The 19,538-nt window shown below is 52.6% G+C and overlaps 1 protein-coding gene across 3 annotated transcripts in view; it reads right to left on the bottom strand.

Moving 5' to 3' along the window:
- SEPT12 (septin 12) overlaps positions 1 to 16,686 on the bottom strand; it is a 53,237-nt gene extending 36,551 nt beyond the window's left edge. For all 3 annotated transcript variants that reach the window (XM_019539833.1, XM_019539835.1, XM_019539834.1), the window contains exon 1: positions 15,256 to 16,686. In XM_019539833.1, the coding sequence (XP_019395378.1) occupies positions 15,256 to 16,540 (1,285 nt within the window). In that variant the 5' untranslated portion in view covers positions 16,541 to 16,686. The remainder of the gene's footprint in view (positions 1 to 15,255) is intronic.
- Between the last annotated feature and the right edge of the window lie 2,852 nt (positions 16,687 to 19,538).

The following is a 19,538-nucleotide window of genomic DNA, read 5'->3' as shown; positions in this document are numbered from 1 at the left end:
GTGTTTGACATAGGCATGTCTGGTTCTTCATTCCAGCCCTCTGACTTACTCACCCAAGGTCACTGGACTGTGCTGAATTCTCATTCACCCCTATTCAAGGCTTCATATCCCCCAAGCCAGCTTCCTCACTGTTCAGGTAATTCCCATCATGGAAACACCCTCTCCCTCTGCTGAAATGCAGCATCTCACAAGTTGGAGGTAATAAGGCCAACAACAGAAAGGGCAACAGATGGCCAGGGGAGACATAAGAGTGGAAAGTCTCCTCAGTCTTAGCACAAGTTTATTTCCCGCCTCCACCTCACACAGGCAGAGATGGGAATTTGAGATCTCTATAATGAGTCAGTTGGGTTTCTACATATGGCCTCTCCAATGGCCTTCAACCCTAGGACCATTTTGTGGGAGGGGGCTATAGTGTTCATGGTTCATGGCACTCCTTGGAGGATACAAAGGAAGCTAAGCCCCTTTCCAGCCTACCACTGGCTACATGGAGCTCCACTCCTCACTGGTCCTGGATCCATCTCTTGTACCCTTTCAGAGTGTAACTCAGATGCTGAGGGTCCATGGTGTGTCTTTCAGATTAACCAAGGGGATGCAGGGAGTGGGTCATGAATGAGATGGGTTTCATGGGGGTGGGGAGTGGGAAACAGCCTGGTGGCAGGATGACAGGTTGTGATGTCAAAGCCTGGCAGTCATATCAGTCATACCCTATGCTAATCTTCCTGACTCTTCTGCTCCCTCCCCACCCCCAGACTCAGCAGAGAACAAATTAACCCCGCATTTTACAGCTTCATGAAACCAAGGCAAGATCAAACTTGGCCCTGTCAAGAGCATCCTTGAAACCGGGTTGTTTGAAGTGAGGTACCTTGAGCTTGGCTTTCAGAAGCACTGAGCACCCCACACACAGCTCCTGCTCAGCCCCTCTGACACCTCCCGTAGTGTTCCACAAAACTCAGAGGCACCCAGAATCAAGGGCCATGTTTCAAAGCTTTGGCCCAAGTAATTCACCCCAGATCATGCTCCAGGTCAGCAGCAGAGCTGGGAGTAGAATTTAGGATATTGTCTAATCCCCAATGTCTGGGCTAAATGCAGGCACTTGTTGCCATTTCTGGCTTAACATGGAAACTTGCTAAATGCTGTCTCCATAGCTCGGAAGAGAGTTACTAAGACTGGCCCAAAGAGCTACAGACTAAAAAAATAGCAACACAAAAAACATGAGCTTACACTTGGCTGTTGTGAGCTGGAGAGCTAAGGTAGCACAAGACAGCATCCTGAGGCACTCCAGGCTGTATGAACGATAGATGCATTAATGTTCTGCTTGCATGTGCAGAGTGATGCTGCCTGGGAGCGGCAGGGGGAACCTGGCAAAGGCCAGTGGGACTTAAAATAACTATACCCATAGGGCTGCATCTGCACTGTGTTTGTCTGCCATGATACTCCTCACAGGGCTTGGGCCTCCTGTTCTCAACAAGCTGAGGTGTGCGTTGTGGGGGCAGGGGAGGCACAGACAGGGGGGGATGTGGAGTGCCAGGACTAATCACTCCATCTGTTCCTTGCTGTCATGCTGCTCCTGGGAGGGGAAAAGGGGGAGTTTTGTAGCTCCCTTCAGACTGCGTTCTGAAATCAGTGGGCTGAGCAGAGGGGTTGGGGTGCCACTGGGAGATAATGAAGCATGGGTACTTTTCACAGCAGAGCCACTTCTTTGCAATGGGTGAGACCTGTAAAAGCTCAGCTGTAGTTTATCCTTCTGGATGCTGAGGTACACCCCCAGGACCAGAGCAACACTGGTCCCTCCAGGCCAGGTTTTCAAATGATCAGTACTCACAATCAGCATCAGTTGGACATCCAATGAAGTGCTTAAGTGCTCAGGCCCTGCTCAGCCACTTCCCTTGGGACAATTATGGGCAGATTTTTCAAGGGACTTATCATTTTGGGAACACATGGGATGCTGTGCTCTGGCCTTTCTCTTGTTAGAAGGCTGAATTCTGCTCCAGCATGCTTCAGCCTTGGGTAGTTAAGAGGACACTGGCCAGCAGCCAGTAGCTTGTACCATGTAAGCTGGTTTCTGTTTCTACGAGGCCCAATACAGACAGATTCAGTTCTTCTGTCATAGTGGAGTTCCCCATTCACTCCGTTTGACTGGAATTGAATTGGACAGTGACTACCTGGAAAAGAAACCCCAGCGGCTTCTCCCAAGGGGAATAACAGAGCAGTAGCAGCTGCAGAGCACACCAAGTCCATTACAAAGCTCTTCATTAAGAGATAATGTGTCACAGGATAATGGCTCCCTGCAGACAGGCCTGCTTGGGGACTCATTTGAAACATTTTATTTTCTATGCAGGAGACAGGTAATCCCAGGCCCAGGATCCGTGACACTGATTTAATTACTGATGCAGGTTTAATCAATATGTTAACCATGGAAGCCCATAATAAGCTTACCCGGGAGAGGGGAGGGAATGGGTGTATAATCCAGCCATTCTTGTCACTGTGCCCTAGCCAGTGTGCTCGTGCATAGCCTAATGCAGTGATTCTCAACCAGGTTTCCAGGGCACCCTGGGGTGCTCTGAGATCCTTCGAAAGGTGCCGCAGGAAGTGTGAGGAGATAGATAAGGGCAGGCTCAGACTCTAAATGCAAGGCTGCTCACTGTCTGTCCCTTCCCACACTGTCTGTCCTCTCTGCAAGGAGGTAAGCACTGTAATAAATGAGCTAGTTTTTGAAGTGGGGTGCCATTCAATTCACAAAAGTTATGGGGGGTGCCTGGAACCTAATAACAGGTTGAGAACCATTTGTCTAATGGGTAGAGCACAAAGGAGTTGAAGGATCTGGTGACCTTGGGTGACCATTGCTGTGGGCCTGATTTCCAAAGGTGCTCAGCTCCCAGAACTGCAACTAGTGTCAGTCAGAGCAGTACGGACTCCAAACCTCTGCACCTCAGCCTCCCACGTTTGTGCTTCAGTTTCAATCTTTGTAGAATGGGAACAATACAACTTCCCCATTCATAGGTTATCAGAGGACTCCAAGGGGCTGATGCAAACTCCCCAAACCACCCACAAAGCTACCTCCACCATCCTCCTTGAGAACTTCCTGTGCCAAGACACCAATAAAAACCCTGACAAGATGAGGCTGCTAGTGCATTGAGTCTGCTGCCCCTGTAGTGTCCAGTACAGACTCCTCATTCCCTTCATAGATTTCATAAACAATCAGGCTGAAAGGGACCCTGAAGGATCATCAAGTACAGCCCCCTGCCCTAGGGACAGGAAGTCAGCAGGGATCATAGGATCCCAGCAAGATAAACATCCAAATGTGTCTTGAAGGCATTCAAAGTGGGTGCCTGAACCACCTCCAGCAGCAGTATATTCCAAACCTTGGGGGCTTGGACAGTAGAGAAGTTCTTCCTTATGTCCAGCTTGAATTGGTCGCAGTGGAGTTTGTGACCATTCGATCGTGTCACCCCTTGGGGCGCTCTGGTGAACAAACATTCCCCCAGATCCTGATGAGCACCCCTGATAAACTTATAGGTGGCCATCAGATCACCCCTGAGCCTGCACTTTTCCCATGGCTAAAGAGCCCCATGGCTCTCAGCCTCTCATCATAAAGTCTGTTTTCCTGACGTCTGATCATGCATGTGGCTCTCCTCTGCACATTCTCAAGCTTCTCCACGTCCTTTTTTAATTGTGGGGCCCAAAACTGGACCCAATACTCCAGGTGCGGCCTTACTAAGGCCGAGTACAATGGGAGAATGATATCCCAGGATTTACTTGAGAAGCATCTATGGATGCAAGCCAGCATTTTGCTCACTTTACTAGCTGCAGCATCGTATTGAAGGTTCATGTTCATCTTGTGATCAATCATGACCCTCAAGTTCCTTTCATCCGTAGTGCTAGTTAGCGTAGCACTGCCAAGCCTATCAGCATGCTACAGGTTTTTCCTCCTAACATGCAGAACCTTGCATTTTTTGGTGTTAAACACCATCAGGTTCTCATCCACCCATTTCATGAGCCTGTCAAGATCTGCTCAGATCACCCTCCTGTCCTCAGGTGTGGATGCTTTACCCAGAGTTTGGTGTCATTGGCAAACTTGGCCAGTCCGCTTCTGACTCCAATGTCTATGTCATTGATGAAGATGTTAAACAGTATAGGCCCTAGGACAGAGCCTTGAGGGACCCCAATGGTGACTGCACACCATGAAAATTGACTTCCATCAACCACCACCCTCTGGGTCCTACCGGGGAGTCAATTCCCCGGCCAGCAGATAGTGATGTGATCGAGGCCACAGTTAGCCAGTTATGCCAAGAGGTGATCATGGGATACCAGATCGAAGCCTTTTTTAAAGTCAAGATATATGACATCAATCTCTTCCCCCTTGTCCAGGTGATAGGTCATAAAAGGAAACGAGATTGGTCAAGCAAGACCTACCCACAACAAACCCATGTTAGGTATCCCTCAGGATATTGCCGTCAGCTAGTCTGTTAAGGATGGCCTCTTTGATAATCTTTTCCAAGACCTTCCCCAGGACAGAGGTCAGGCTGATGGGCCTGTAGTTTGCTGGATCCACTTCCCTCTCTTTTCTGAAGATTGGCACCACATTGGCCTTCTTCCAGTCTTCGGGCACTACACCAGAGCACCGGGAGTTCTAAAAGATCCATGCCAGGGGCTGGGCTATGATGCTTGCCAGCTCCTTGAGTACCCTGGGATGTAAACCATCAGGGCCGGCTGACTTGAAGGTATCCAGCCTCTCAAGGTGTTCTTTCATGAGGTCAGCTTTGATGGAGGGTAAGGAATCTCCCTCACCCGGGCCTCCCTGACCCACAGTGGGCATGGGTGTCTCATGGGACTGTTGAAAAACTGATGCAAAGTACCCAATTAGCAAGTTTGCTTTTTCCTGGGCATCGGTTGTCAGCTGTCCCATTTGGTTTAGCAGGGGTCCAATGTTGCCTTTGCTTTTCCTCTGGCTCCCCACATATCTGAAAAAGGACTTTTTATTGTCCTTGATATTTGGAGCTAGCTGGAGTTGAGCCACAGGCTTGTCTTTCCTGGTTTGCTCTCTGCAGGTCCGGACCAGTGCAGAGTATTCTTCTTTGGTGGTGGTTCCAGCCCTCCATCCTTTGTAGGTCTTCTTTTTAAGACACAGGAGGTCCGCTAGTTCCCTGGAGAGCCAAGGGGGCTGCTGTGCCCTTTTGCTGCCTTTCCTCCGAGATGGGATAGACTTTGCTTGCGCATCCAGGATTGGTCCCTTGAGGAGCAACCACTCGTCCTGAACTCCCCTCCCCTTTGGGTTGTGGCCCCACCCCTTTTGTCCACTCGATCCCTCCTGTACAGGGTATAGCCATCTATACCTGTGGCCCAGTCATAGGAGGAGTCTCACCAGGTTTTCCTTATCTCTGTGATGCCGCAATTATTTGCATTTAGCAGGAGGACAAGTTCCTCCTGTTTATTCCTCAAGCTCCTGGCATTTGTGTATAGGCATACGAGTGTCCCCTTGGAGGCCCTAGCGTTGCCTACAGTTTGTTCCAGGGCTGGGGCGGGGGTGGGCTCCCTTAAGTGCCTTGGCCCACTGGCTTTCCAAGAGTTGCTCAGTGGGGCAGCAGTGGCGGTAGTGCCCCCATACACCGATGGGCTTAGGTTAAAGCCTGGTAGAGCAGGTCAGCCAGTCTGGCTGAGAAGAGCCTCCTCCCCAGGGGAGAGAGGTGGAGGCCATCCCTTCCCAGCCGCTCGCTGCCTCTCTGACCAAAGACCGGACTGTGGTCATGGAAGCCAAAGCCTTCCCGATGACACCAGCGCCATACTCTTTGGTTCACTACCTAGATCCTCCTCTCCCTCCTCAGCCCATAGCTCAAGACTGGGAGGATCAAAGAAAACAGCACCTGTGCCCCCAGACCCTTTAGCTCCACTCCCAAATCCCTGTAGTGCTTCATGACCCGGCTGGGAGCGCTCTGAGCCATGTCATTGGTGCCCACATGGATGAGGAGCATAGGGTAGACGTCTGTGGGCTGGAGGAGCTTAAGGATCTTCTCCGTAATGTCTCAGATCCGGGTTCCTGGGAAACAGCAGACTTCCCGGGCGAAGGGGTCGGAGCAGCAGATTACTCCCTCAGTCCCTCTCATGATGGAGTCTCCCACAACAAACACTTCGCGTTTTGTGTTGGGGAGAGTGGGGGCGGTAGCTACAGTAGAGCCTGTGTCGCCTGGGGGGAGCTGGCAACTCAGCAGGCTCTGCTGGGGCTGCAAGAGCTTCGTACCTGTTGCAAAGCTCCAGTGGTGGGGGGGCCTTTAGTGTGGTGGGCCTTGGGGCCCTTGACCACCTTGGTCCAACCCCTGGGCTGGACAGGAAGGGAGGTCCCCGAGTCCTTCCTTGTCCTGGAGGGAGACCGCAGTTTACCCTCTGTCTCCCGGGGGAGAAGGGCCTGGCAGTAGGAGTCTATCTCCTGCTCGCAGTCCCTGATGGCGCGCAGTCTCTGGACGGCAGCCTGGAGCTCCTCCAGCTGGCGCGCCAGGGACCCCAGTAGGGAGCAGACCCCGCAAGGGGAGGTGGCCATGCTCCCAGGCCCCAGAGTCTGAAAAAGCGACAGGCAGCCCCCGCAGCCAAGAGCCAGGGGCTCTGTCCACGTGGAGCCCAGAAGCATGGGCTCCGTCTGGGTGGAGGCCTCTAAGGTGCCAGAGTGGGAGCCGCAGACCCCGAGGGGACCCGAGGGGTGCAGCGCATGCCAATCCGCGTCATGCCGCTGGTAGGCCAGCTGCAGCTGGGACTGTCTACCTGGGGGGCTCACAGGCAGGCCTCGGGCCCTCCTGCTTGCCTTCCTGCATGAACTCCTGCACTAACTCGTGCTCTGGGCCCAGGAGCATGTTTGTTTGTGTGGCCTATTTGCAAGGCTCTGATTGCGTGGCTCCCTGGGGGGCTGGGCGAAGTAGGTGGGGGGGTGTGACCCTCCTCAGCCCACTTAGCCTGCTCCCAGCTGACTAGGTCCCTCCCTCCATGGGCCCCTGCTTACCTGGGGCAGGCCGGGGCTCACTGGGGATCCTGGGGTCTTGCTGGGGGTCCCTGGGCTCATGGGGGCGCACCGGAGCTGGGGACTGGAATGAGGCTTTTGCTGTTGCTGGGTCCTTTTTAAACTGCACGCATGCCTTGTGCTGCCCTGTAAGGTCTGTGCCCCACCTCCTTGTTCTGTTTGTCCCGCACCTAGCATCATGGGGTCTTAGCCAATGGCTGGGGATCCCAGGCCCTCGGGCAATACAAATAATAATAATGGGAACTGGGACACTCAACTAGAGGGTTTAAAATGTACCACAATTAAGCTGGTTTCTGAGATGTGGGTGTTACTTTCTTACTGTTTAACCCTCATCGCTTTGGCAAGTACTTGGGAAAGATGTCATTTTTTGATGTTCAGAATTCAGTTCAGAATTCAGCCATTCTTCTCTGCCAGGAGCAGAGTCCAGGAAGCAATGGCCAGATTTTCAGAATGGCTCATGCAGGTCATGTGCTGACAAAACACATGCATTGCTTTAAAGAAGAGCGGGTGGGAGGAGACCTTGCAACTGTGCCAACTGCTTCATTTGTCCAGCTTATACCATGGTAAGTGGAAATTAAACAGATGGGTTTGCTCCTGAAGGAAATAAATGCTAAATCATTGCTTAGCACAGAATATAGTGGACATACGTAACAGTTCCCGTGGATCAGCTGACCATGTGATAGATCCCCCCACCTTCTAACTCAATGCCATTGTTTCATCTGTTCATACCTTCAGTTCTCACAAATGATTTTCAAATGAATCCGGCATCCATTTAGGTCACAGAGTAAGGGAAAATATTTCCAAAGCAAAAGGAGGAAGAAAAGGAGAGAAGACATTTGAGAAAGAAAAGAAACTTTGAAGGTGTCTTAAGTTCACTTTGCTTTTGAGAGGCAGTTTCCCCTGGATGCTTGGAAGGAGCAGGAAGGAGAATTTTGAACATGCTTCACAGCACTGCCTTGAAGTGCTTCATTCAAGCCTGAATAAGCCAACAGCAAGGGACTCCTTTCACATCACATCCTGATAAAGGGAGCTTGGTAAGAAGTCTACCAGCAGGCGCCCCCACGCTCTCTCCCCCTCCCATGGAGACAGCAGCTGCTCTGAGTCAGCCCGTCTGTTCGCTCTGCCCCCCTGCTGCACAGTTCCCTGTGTGTCAGCCTGTGCTGATGCCATCTCTGTACATAAAGATTTGAGCAGAGCTGCCCCCACAACAGCCTGGGAATATTTGGGCCTTTCCTAGCATTGTAATCTGAACTGGAGGAAAGGCGCTGACAACTACCATATGTGTTGAAGGGCAACGAGTAACAAGGCAGCTTTTCAACATCAGAGACAGTTTTGGAAGCGTGGGGAAAATTGGTAATGGGGTCCAAATGCTGGACTGTTACAGAGTGGTCTTGCAATCAGGCCTGCCTGCCTACATGCTTGTGGAGAAACACTCTTGTGTGGTTTGATACAGTTTTTAACTTCCGCTCTCCTTCACACTCCCCCCTGGCCTTTTTGTTGCTGAGCAACTGCTTTTTGCAGTTCTGGACGGAAGTGGAAGCAGAAGTGAAAAACAACCATTAAAAGTGCAGTTCTTGAAAGTTTGCCAGCCTGGCAAAATACATGCAAAACTTCATGAGGGGCCAGGCACAGACACCCAAATGACCCCACCATGCTGGTGTGAAATTTCTAAGCTTTTCTAGGAACAGCAGCCTCACATGGGCTGGAAAGACTTCAGTTTAACAAGACACAAATCTGTGAGCAACCTGCCCCCAGGCACCGGCCCTAGTGAGGATGGAGCCAGGACCAGAGAACTAAGGAAGTAAGTGACATCTAGCTCCCATTCACGCTCCCGTAGGGCCTCCCTTGCAGAAGGCAGATTGAGCCCTGCCGCTCCGCACAGCCCCCCTCACTGCAGAAGGAGGCACTGTCCTCCACCTCAGCCAGCCATGAGTGCCAAGCCCAGCAGTTGTGTCTTTTACAACAGTGGGGCAGAGGTGGGGGGGCACATCACCAACAAGACAAGAAAACAGCAACTAGGGAACCAGCTCCCCTGGGCACCAGATGGGATGGGAAATCCCAGCCCCACAACCCCTCTTTCTCCATGTGGGTGACTGGTACTAAAAGGAGAAGTGAAACCCGGCTTGCTGCTCTGTTGCTCAAAAAAGCTTCCTGGAAGAGGAGTAGGCCCAAGGCTGAAGTCTCTGTTTTTGTCTAACACTAGGGGCTCAGCAACTGGGAAGCCAAATTCCCCCAGGTGTCTTAATAGCCAAGGGGAAGTGAGAAACTGGATAATGAGTTCGGCTCGCTTTGAGGATACCAGCTGGAATGTGGCCCCTGCCGGTGCTCACTCACAGCTGCTGGCTGCTTGGTGGCTTCTGTGAACGGAGCCACTAGCTCTCCGCCCACTTCCTGGCAGACCAAATGTCCACACCCCAAATAATACCACGATAGCTTGGGTCGCTCATGGCCGTGCAGCCTCAACAAGGAGGCTGAAGATAGAATGAACCGTGGAGATTGCACTGCCCTCTCGGGTGCAGGCAAGGGGAGCTCAGATCCTTGACAAGGAACAAGGGAGGTGAGTGTCAGGGACACTGATCAAGCAGTCTCTGCTGTCAGGGATTGAGCAGGCCAGCCAGCCTGAGCCAACCAGGGTAGCAGCCACACCTCCAGCAAGCCCACAACTAATGCAATCTGCCCCAGTTCAGGAGCAGCGAGCATCCTGATTGGCTGCTGGGAGCACCACGTACCCATTAAGCACCAGCTGGGACCCTGGGTCTGCAGGCCAGGCAACCGTTTTGCTATGGCAAACCTCCTGTGCTCTGGCCATCCCGGTTCCTGACCCTGGTTTTTGGCTTATTTCTGGGTTTTGGCTTTGGATATCTCTGCAGATCCGTTTCCTGGCTCCTGACCCCAGTTCAGCTCTGTTTCTGGACACCCTGTGGATTGCCCCTCAGATTGGTACTTGGCATCTGATCCCCAGATCCTGACCATGGACTGTGTTGTGGACTCAGCTTCTGGCTTTCCCTCTGGTTTTGGTATATGGCTCCTGTTCTCTGACCCTTCCCAGGTCCTTGTATTTCCTCAGTGGACTAACCATTAGGCATGACTGTCTAAATCCTGGTTCCTTACAGCAAGGAGCTTGTGATGCCAGTGCTCCCTGTCAGTGGCTCAAACTTGAGCTCACAGGGCGGAGAGCTATGGGCACCTATACATGAGCGGCCTTGCTGCTCTAACGCACTGTAATTACAGCATGTTGGAGGAGACTCAATTAATCAAGTCTGCTGGAGCGTGGTAATTACTGCGCTCCAGCAGACTCCAGCAGCTTGTGTATCAGAGTCCCTTCAAAATGGCAGTGAGGGCGCTTTAACTAAACCTCCTTCTATAAGCTTTAGTTAAAGCATCCCCGCCACCATTTTGAAGCGTGGTGACTCCAATACACGAGATGCTCTAGGTGCTTTAATTAAAGCAGCTTTCAGAGCCACTCTAATTAAAATGTCCCCACCCCCTCCCAGAGCAAGTGTATAAACACCTTACATGTCCACAGATGTTCCCAGAAATCTGGCAGCACTTCTGAGACATGCTAGTTGCAATGAGTACATCAATCGGCTCTTAAAGGAGTTGGCCACCAGGGTGCTTAGTCTTATACCCCACATTAGCTCATTGAACACGCTTCCATTCACACGTGCTCCAGGGCCAGGAGAACTGTGGTTATTTCATACCAAGCCATGCATGCCCTGTGATGCTTTACCAAACACCATCCTCTAACACCCATCCGCTGGAGGGATTTCAGCCCCAGGGGATTATCTTCCTCTTCTGGCCCTGAAGGTACAAACTTGTCACGCCCAGCGTACAAGCAGTGTGAGTACTGCACTGTGCAGCTGCTGGATGAGAGACATTTCTACTGAGGCTTTACCATCTGAGCTAAAATTGCCCTCTCTCAGTGAGGTGTTAACCTGAAACCCAGCCCCACTCTAAGGCTGGCAGCTTGTGAAGTTTCCCTTCTGACTGGGCAAAACCAAGCTGCTGTGACCAGCCTAGAAGCCACAGGAGAACTCCTCCTGCGACCTTCCATCTCAGCTTCCCCACCAAGGAGACAGGGAAGATCCCCTCCTGGGGGTGGTGCTCATCCACATGGGGCCTTCAGGTGAAAAGGCTTGTCCTGCATCTCTGCACAGGCAACAGCAGCATGTGCCTCTTGGCTCTCAGCTCACACTGCCCATAAGGAATCGATCAGCAGAGGGCCCCATTTCAAACAGAATACCCACTGTGGGTGAATGCCAGTCATAGAAGCAGTCCCACTGGAGCTGTGAACTATGCTTGCAAATCTGGGCTGAACTTGCTGTTAGGTTTTGGCTAAGTGGGAAGTTTACAATGTTCAGGACACCAGAGATGCAAGCTTCAGTAGTGAGGGGCAGTTTGCCAAGACTTCCACTACGCAAGCATAGATTGCCCATGCATACACAAGAAAGACAAGGACTGGAAACTGGGAAGGTGCTCACGTACCCCTGTTCCTGCTGAAAAGGGCAGGGGCTGTTGTATTGGGGCAGGAGGATCTCCCTCTGTAGTAGTCTCCTGGGGGCCCTGTCCATGAGAGCCTGCAGAAACTGGCATGCCTGGTGGCCAACAGGCTAGCTATAGAGAAGAGGGTTGGTGTCTAATTGAAGTTGGATTCAGGTGTGAGTTGAAGTTACTCTGCTCCACAGCCAATACAGTACACACATCACTGCCTGGGCAGGGCTCGGGCAGCTGGGAACTGCATTTCTCAAAAATCGGGGCCTTCCTCTCATCAGGAATTTATTTAGATATGTTGCAGGCTCCCAGAGGTCTCTGAGCTGAGCAAGCAACAAAAGCTTCTGTGGACTCTTCAGTAAAATGAAGAAAAAGGCACTGGAGACCACAAGATCTCGATCCATGGGGAACCTGAAGCACCTACATAGTTCCATGGAGTCACCATGTAATTGGATTGGAGCCTAAGAAGCTGCTTCTGGGCTGAACGTTAAGCATGAACTTAAGTACCTTGATGAATTGGGATCTTCCCCCAGGGACCAAGCACACACCTGTAAGACAACTGAGGTCCTCAGAGTGAATGTTTCACCCAGGATTGCCCATCAGTTTGGGCACACCCAGGCACTCAACTTAGGGCTCAGCTGCACTCAGGTGGTCCTGGCTCAGCCCAATCCCCAGGGCTACAACAGGACAACTGATGGATAACAGGTGACCATGGGCTGCAGGACTGGGCTTCCTGCAGCTTCTGCACACTTCCCATGGGGCCAGGCATGCAGCAGAAGTCTTGCAAAGTGTTCTGTTATCAGACAAAATGTACACACCTGTTCATCTACCTGATGTGTGACTGATCATGGGACATAGGGCCCAGCTTCAGCTACATTCTCCATCGCTCCAACAGGCCTGAGCATGGCCTGGCACTAGGGCTAAGTTACACACGACCAGCTCTGATGTGAGGCAGGGCTCAGTTCCAGGGAACACATGAGCTCACACCTCTACAAACAAGGCTACCTGTGCCCCACACCCGGTCCCAGGTCTGAGTCCAGTGCTTCCAGATGCTTTGCCTTATCAGGGTCCACCACTTATCTGAAATACTTTGGGCTAGCTAGGCCCTGGCAGCACAAGCTTCCGCACAGCAGCGCCCTGCCAGTGCCAGCTGGAATTCTAATGCCAGGCTATGCACGAGCAGTGCTGTGGTCTCCAGCAGGACTAGGTGATGCATGCTCCCTCACAGCAGCACCTGCCACCACCCCAGTATACTGTTGTCCGGGCTGTGCATGTTCCCCACATCCTCTGCTTCCAAAGGAAACGCTCCCAGGGCCTTCTTGAATGGCCTGGTCCCTCCCAAACACGCGCCTCTCTCACAAACAAACGCGTTTCCTCACACTGATCCTGCTGGAGCAGGGCTGGCTCCAGTTAAGGTGGCCTGGAGGGGAAGAGAGGAGGTGCGGGCCAGGTTGCTTTCTGTTTGATGCAAAGGCCCTTGCAATTGTGGTGCTTCTCTAGTCTTTATCTTTCTGAGATTTCTGTCCCTGCAGAGCCTGGCCTAGGCACAGGTTTGAGCTCTCAGGAGGGAACCAGAAACCTCTGCAGCTACAGACTGATAAGCATGAGTGGCGGGTTTACTGCAGGTGATAAGCCATCAGGGGTAGGGTTACAGGTAATGGAGAACTCTGACCCTGGTGCGGACGTGGTTGTATGCTCAGACTTGCCAGACTTTGAAAGCCAGGCATTATTCCCAGGTTTTGGGAAATGCCACTGGCAGGCTTGGTTAGAAAGCAGCCAAGGTGGCAGGGTATCATTTAAAAGCTTTCCCTGCAAGCAGGAGCAGGGATACTGTCTGAATACCCTGGCCTCAAGTCCTGACACAACAGTGTTATTGCAGAAGAAAGGAGGGTTTTGTAGCAAAGATCAGTATTGGACTGAGACTCAGGGGCTGTGGGTTCAATTCCCAGCTTTGCCACAGATGTGCTACATGAGCTCGGGGAAGGCACCCCTGGGACTTCAGTTCTCCAGCTATCAAATGAGGATACAAGGCACTGCTCTTCATGTGGGGAGGGAGAGGGGAAGATAAGTCACTGAAGGCTGGAAAGAGCATTTAATACCTTGGGAGTCTGTAATGCAGAACAGATGCCTGGGATCACCAGAGGGTGGGTCCAGATGTGGTGTCCTGGCAGATGGGGAAGGTCTCTTGGATGGATGCCTGACCTAAGGTACAGTCTTCATATGAGGTCTTCTTGAGTGAATTGTCTTATGAGATCAGTGCCAAGGGAATGGGGCAGCCCCAGCTCTCCTTGCACCTCTCCCCAACCCCAGCTGTTCCCTTGTTGCTTGGATAGGTGTGAAGCGTGTCAGAAAGCACGCACTGGCCTCCTGCCACCCTCTGCAGCCTCAGGGCTCAGGAGGGAAATGAGGCAACAATGTTGAAGGAGTTCAGAACCTGTCCCTGTGCCAAGGAACCGGGGAAGAAAAGGGCCTGGCCTTGGTACAAGCTCATAGCATTACACTTGCAGATAGGGCCTGGCATGACTCTGCCAAAGATAACGCACATGTGTCCTAACCTGCCTTTGCAGCCAGAGTGGAAACAAATGAGAAAAAGGGTCCTTTGACATGGCCCCAGGTGGTATTAGTTGGCAGGCACTGCAGCCAGCTCTTCATGCCCCTGACTCCACTCCAGCCACACTCCGTGGAGAAAGGGGGCAGATCCATCTGCCTGTGCAGGGAGAGGACACGGCCTGAGAGAGCAGGAGGATCCAGGATTACCCAAAACCCAAATGTTCCTGTATTTAGTTGTGCACATGGCAAGAGGAGAAAGCCTGTGCAACACCAGGGGACAAAGAGAAGGGCATGAGGGATGGTTAGTGATGGCATGAGTCCAGACTAATGCAGGCTATCATGGCCAAACTGGAGCTTTTGTTCTTTCCCTGTCCCTTGCCCCACACCTTCCCACTATATGCCCTCTGCTCCCCTACCTGTCAACAGCATCTCCCTCTGTGCCTGGGCTGGACACCTAGGGCCAGGCCAGCACTGGCCTTTTATTGTGCATTTTTACAAAGCAAGGCTTTGGCAGGAGTGGCAGTCCCCACAGTGTGCAGCCACCTCCTTGGGATGGTGGAGTCAGAGCAAGGGCCCAACATGGAGCTCAGAGAGGACTGCAGGCATGTTCAGATCTGGGACACAGGCTCTGCCCCTCTAACCTAACCCTGTGTTCATTCCTGCACTTAGAGGGACCAGCTGCAGTACATCTGGTTTCCTGCCCTTCACCTCATCCCAAACCTTCTGAATATGGTAATGCAAAGGTGGAGAAGCTACAGCTCCCTGTCCCAGGCCTGGCCACACCAAGCTGAAGAACAGCAGGTCTGGGGAGGAGTGGGCTGGCACATCAAGCACATCAGCACCACTACGGCAACTTCAGCATCTCACTGTCAGGGCAGCCCAATCACTCCAAGCATGGAGGTGGCCCTCATTTCTGTATTCAGCTGACTAAAGCAACCAAAGCAGTGTCACATGCATGACACTGGAAAGGAACAACTCCAGTCTCATGTGGAGAAAGCAGGAGAGTGGGTTAAGGACAGAGACTTGCTTGGGGCTGACAAACTTCGGTTCACATTTTTCCCTCAGAGCACCATGGCTGGAGATGCCAGAGCATAGGGCAGTGAACCCCAAGGCTGTGTCACTCCCTGGCATACTCAGGCTCAGCTCCCACTGACCTCAGTGTACACTGGGCAAACGTCCCCCTGCAGAACGCAGTGAGAGAGGGATCCTACCTTCCTTTGTCTTCTCTCTGCTGTGCACCTCAGGCACAGAAGCCACCTCCAGAGGCCCGGTCATCCCCATGTTGGGAGTCTCTGTTGGGTAGGAGTCAGGCATGGGAGCCTGGAGCCCTGAGATCTTGGAGCCAGAGGAAGAGTTTGTCTTTTCAGTCATGAGCTTAGCATATCTCTTCGGGCCAGGTGCAGTTGGTGCCTCCTGTGACAGTGCCAGCGCCTGGCCCCCGAGGAAGGAGGGCTGAGAAGTCACTTGCACGGTCTGAGGCTGAGACACAAGCCTGAAGGATGCAGCCTGAGGAGGAGAGTGTGGCACTGGCACAGGGCTCTCGGGGACCTGCATACCCAGGAGCCGCCCTGGAGAGGTCACCATAGAGACTCCACTCACAGTGGTGGTAGTGGCCACTGCTGCCTCCTCCTTGGCCTTATGCTGGGACAGGCTGGGGCTGGCACTGAGGCTGACCTTGAGCTGCGTCCTTGGTAATGGCCTGGGCATAGAGTCGGTGCTTGGAGTTGAGTCAGAGCCATCTGGTGGCTTCCACATCAACCCATCCAGACTGATGGGGAATTTCTGTAGTTTCATAGGCTGCTTGGTGGCTGGTGGAGGGAGATTTGGACGGGGTGGCTGGACTGTGTCACATGGCAGGGAGGAACTGGAAGAGGAGGCAGAGGAGGAGGAAGAGAAGGAGGGCTCCCTGCTGATGGGCTTGCTAGTCTTTGCGAGGAGCAAGTTGCTATTCTGGCCACTGGAGCTCCAGGCTGTGGTGGAGTAAAAAGCTGGAGTAGGAGAGAGAGGGACAGCAGTGCTCTGGTCCTCTGTGATGTGCAGGTCCAAAGATGGCAGTGAGCCATGGTTCATGGTGGCTTTGGAGACCAGTCGGATGGGCCGTTCGACCTCGGAGTGGAAGACATTACTGTGGGACGAGAACTTCTTCAGTGCCAGGCTGGTGGCCTGGGGGGCACTGAGCCCCAGGGGCTCATGCTGTTGGGTGGTGCCAGGTAGGACCTGGCTGGATGGGGGGCACTCCAAGCTTGAGGAGGAGCTGTGGAGGCTCTCGCTGTCACTGCCTGGTCCCAAGGAAGAGGAGAATCCATTGGGGTTGAGCCGGGTCTGGAAAGAGGAGACCCGGGTCAGGCCAGAACTTGCAGTGCCATTGGCTCTGGCCACCTGGATGGTGCCTCTGTTGAAGGAGAGGCTGCTGTTAATCCTGGTTTTCAAGACAGGGCTGTGGGCTGGACTGGGGCTGGAGCTGATGCTGATGTGAGATTGGTAGGTGGGCTGCATGGGGCTGGCCAGCTGCCTGCTCTCCCCGTTACCTGCTGCTAGGAGGGCTGCAGGAGGGCTGGGGCTGAAGGGGGAGGAAGGAGAAAACCCAGGGCCCTCCTCTGCATCCTCGACATCGAATGACCTCTTCAGTGCTGCACAGAGAGAGAGAAGGGGGTGGGGGGTGAGATCAGGCATGCCAAAACCAGTTCTGCCTCTGGCACACAACACCAGGACACCTTGACACACCATTCCCATCCTCTGACCCAGACCCTTCTTGTCAATGCCATGGTCCATCCAGACTTTTTCAGAGATGGGTTCAAACCAACCCCTGGGACTCGAACACTCCTGGGGACATAAGATTCAGAGAGGGAGACTGGGGATGGGCCCATCTCTGCACAGTGACGAGCACTGGAATCACACAGAACTCCCACCAAACTGGGGCCATGTTTGCACACAGTGGTGCTAGGGACTCAGTCTGCTTCGTGCCCAGCCAGGGCCCAGGTGAAACTCAGGCTTTGAGCTGGGTTTAACCTTATGCTAGAGAAATACAATGGATTCAACCTCAAGATCTGAAGGGAAACTGTGAGGGTTTGAAACCCAAGACCCTGATGGGGGACACAACCTCCAGACCAGGAATTGACTTGTGTAGCACAGCACAGCTCCTTTCTTAGTGCCTAGCTAGTTACATGGCACCTCCAGCCTCCACCTTCTGGTCCTCTCCTCGGACCAGCATGCAGCCACCCCTCCCTGCTGGGCCCATCTCTGTGCTGGGGAGGAAGGGGTAGCCAGGAAGACAGGTTCCCCCTATGCAGCCTCGGTGGAAAGGAGGAGTTTGTCAGCTACTCCCTAATGGGAAACCAGAGCCTGGCTTGGCCTGGAATCCCTGTGCCCCACTCTTCGCTCCAATATATCTCTGTGGTCTGTTGTACCCATGTTGTTCATGGCTACAGCACACAGACTACTTTATCTACCTCCACCTGCCACAGGGGCTGGATCACGCCTGAGTCAGCCTGGTCACTCGACCCACTCCCTCCCTTGCCTAAGGCATGCTAGGTCTGCTCAATGTCCAGCTCCGTGGAATCATCCAACCCGAATCAAATGGTCCAGAGAAAGCACAGCACTACACTGGCTATGTGCCCCTTGGCTGACTGTACATCCCCTACTGTGCCCCATGCTGTGAGAACCTGAGACCACTCTATCTGGGAGCATCTCCACCCCACCCCACCCCACCCCCTACAGCATCTCCTGCTGGGGTAGGCCGGACTGCAGTGTCTTTCAGTATGCCCCATCTTGTGTCTCGTACCGGAAGACACTGGGACTGGAGTAACTCTGATCTCCCCCACACCCAGTCCTCCTGCACCATTCCTGATGGAGCCCCTTGCTGGGGGAGGCTGGGACTAGAGCTGTTCCCATTGATGCCAGTGTCCACAAGGTTGTTCTAGCCATCAGTCACCACTGGATGCCATGACCACCAGTACCAATGGGCTCAGCCTCAGTGTGAATCAGTTTGCTGCACTTGTTCCGATCAGTTATGGTGAATGAGGATTGCTTTGGATGCTGTGATGAGATCCAAGGCTGGGGTTACCAGTAACAGGACATATTCATATTTCTATTGCCAAACTACCTTGGGGCCCTGACCCCAACCAGCCTCACTGTTCTGCTAGGACCTGCACAATCATAGTGTAAGCAAGGCACAGTGTTTTGCAGCTCTGCAGCAACTCATTCCCTTTTCCCAAGGCTCTAAGTATGAAATCTCCAAGTGTCATAGGAACAGATAAGCTTAAAAACATCCACAGAATAGAACTCATGCACTGACATCTGCTACAGTCTGCAGAGATGTGAAACACTCCCTCTAAGATATGTGATTTGCTTAATAACCACCTGTTAATTCTGACACCTAAAGATGACAGTACTGGTCAACACTGTTAATAGGTTCACAGATTCCTTTAGCAGTAGTATGGTCTGTATGACAGTGCTACCACCAACCCCAGTCAGGATTGGGCACCTGACAAAAACAGTATGGGACAATTGTTGCCCCGTATCACTTTCTAATTTAAGAAGAGGCACCATCAGCAGGAATAATGACGAGCTGAACAGGCTCTTTGCTTAGCAGAGCTAGGAAAGGGATGTATCTACAACACAGTCCTCAGATCTTCATCTGTCCATCCCTGAGGAGTGCAACACCCAAAATGGCTTCCCCGATATTGTCCAGAATACTGACTCTAGTGAGCAGGTAAAGCAATTCTCCTTGATAGCAAGAGCACCCTACTGTCCCTGCTGCTAAGAAAATGAACTGTCTTGCTCTGACAGACATGCACCTCCATGCACAGGAACAGCCTGCTTGGTCACTCCTGAAATAGCCATGCCATACAGGAGTGACTCAGCAAGCCACGATAAGACACGCTGCTCTTCCCATTCAGTTGTGTAATGGACTCTGTGTCCTCTCAGGACTGGTTTCTCCTCCAAGTGTGGGGTGTTTCCTGTGGGTGTGGATAGAGGGGAAGCAGGGTGCTAAGGGTAAAGCATTGGTGCCACAGTGGTTGGATTGTGGAGATCTAGATATTGTTATGTGATAGAGACCTTGTCACCAGAGCTGTCACCAAAAGATAGAGACCTTGTCACCAAAAGATATTGAAATCCCTGTCTGATCTGATGGCTTCCCTAAACCTGTGGCAGGTTTAGGGAAGCCATCAGTCTTTGAAATTCCTATTTTTCCAACAGAAAACCTTGTGGCTCTTGAGAAATAGCCAGAATTAGGCATGGACCTGCTACAGCCTGCTTCACAGAAAGTACCCAATGGGCCTGGCACAAAAGACCTGCTGCTTCCCGGGGGCCCGTATCCGAGACATTGCGGAGAGGATCCCGCAGCTTCTCCGGCCCACAGACCACTACCCCATGGTCCTTATTCACGTGGGCACCAATGACACGGCTCGGAGCACCCCCAGCCAGGTCATGAGGTGCTACAGGGATTTGGGAGCGGGGCTTAGGGGTCTGGGAGCTCAGGTGGTGTTTTCGT

Source organism: Crocodylus porosus, unplaced genomic scaffold, assembly GCF_001723895.1.
Source record: "Crocodylus porosus isolate Cpor-Errol unplaced genomic scaffold, CroPor_comp1, whole genome shotgun sequence".
Taxonomy (NCBI): Eukaryota; Metazoa; Chordata; order Crocodylia; family Crocodylidae; genus Crocodylus; species Crocodylus porosus.
This window is presented reverse-complemented; position numbering and strand designations above follow the sequence as displayed.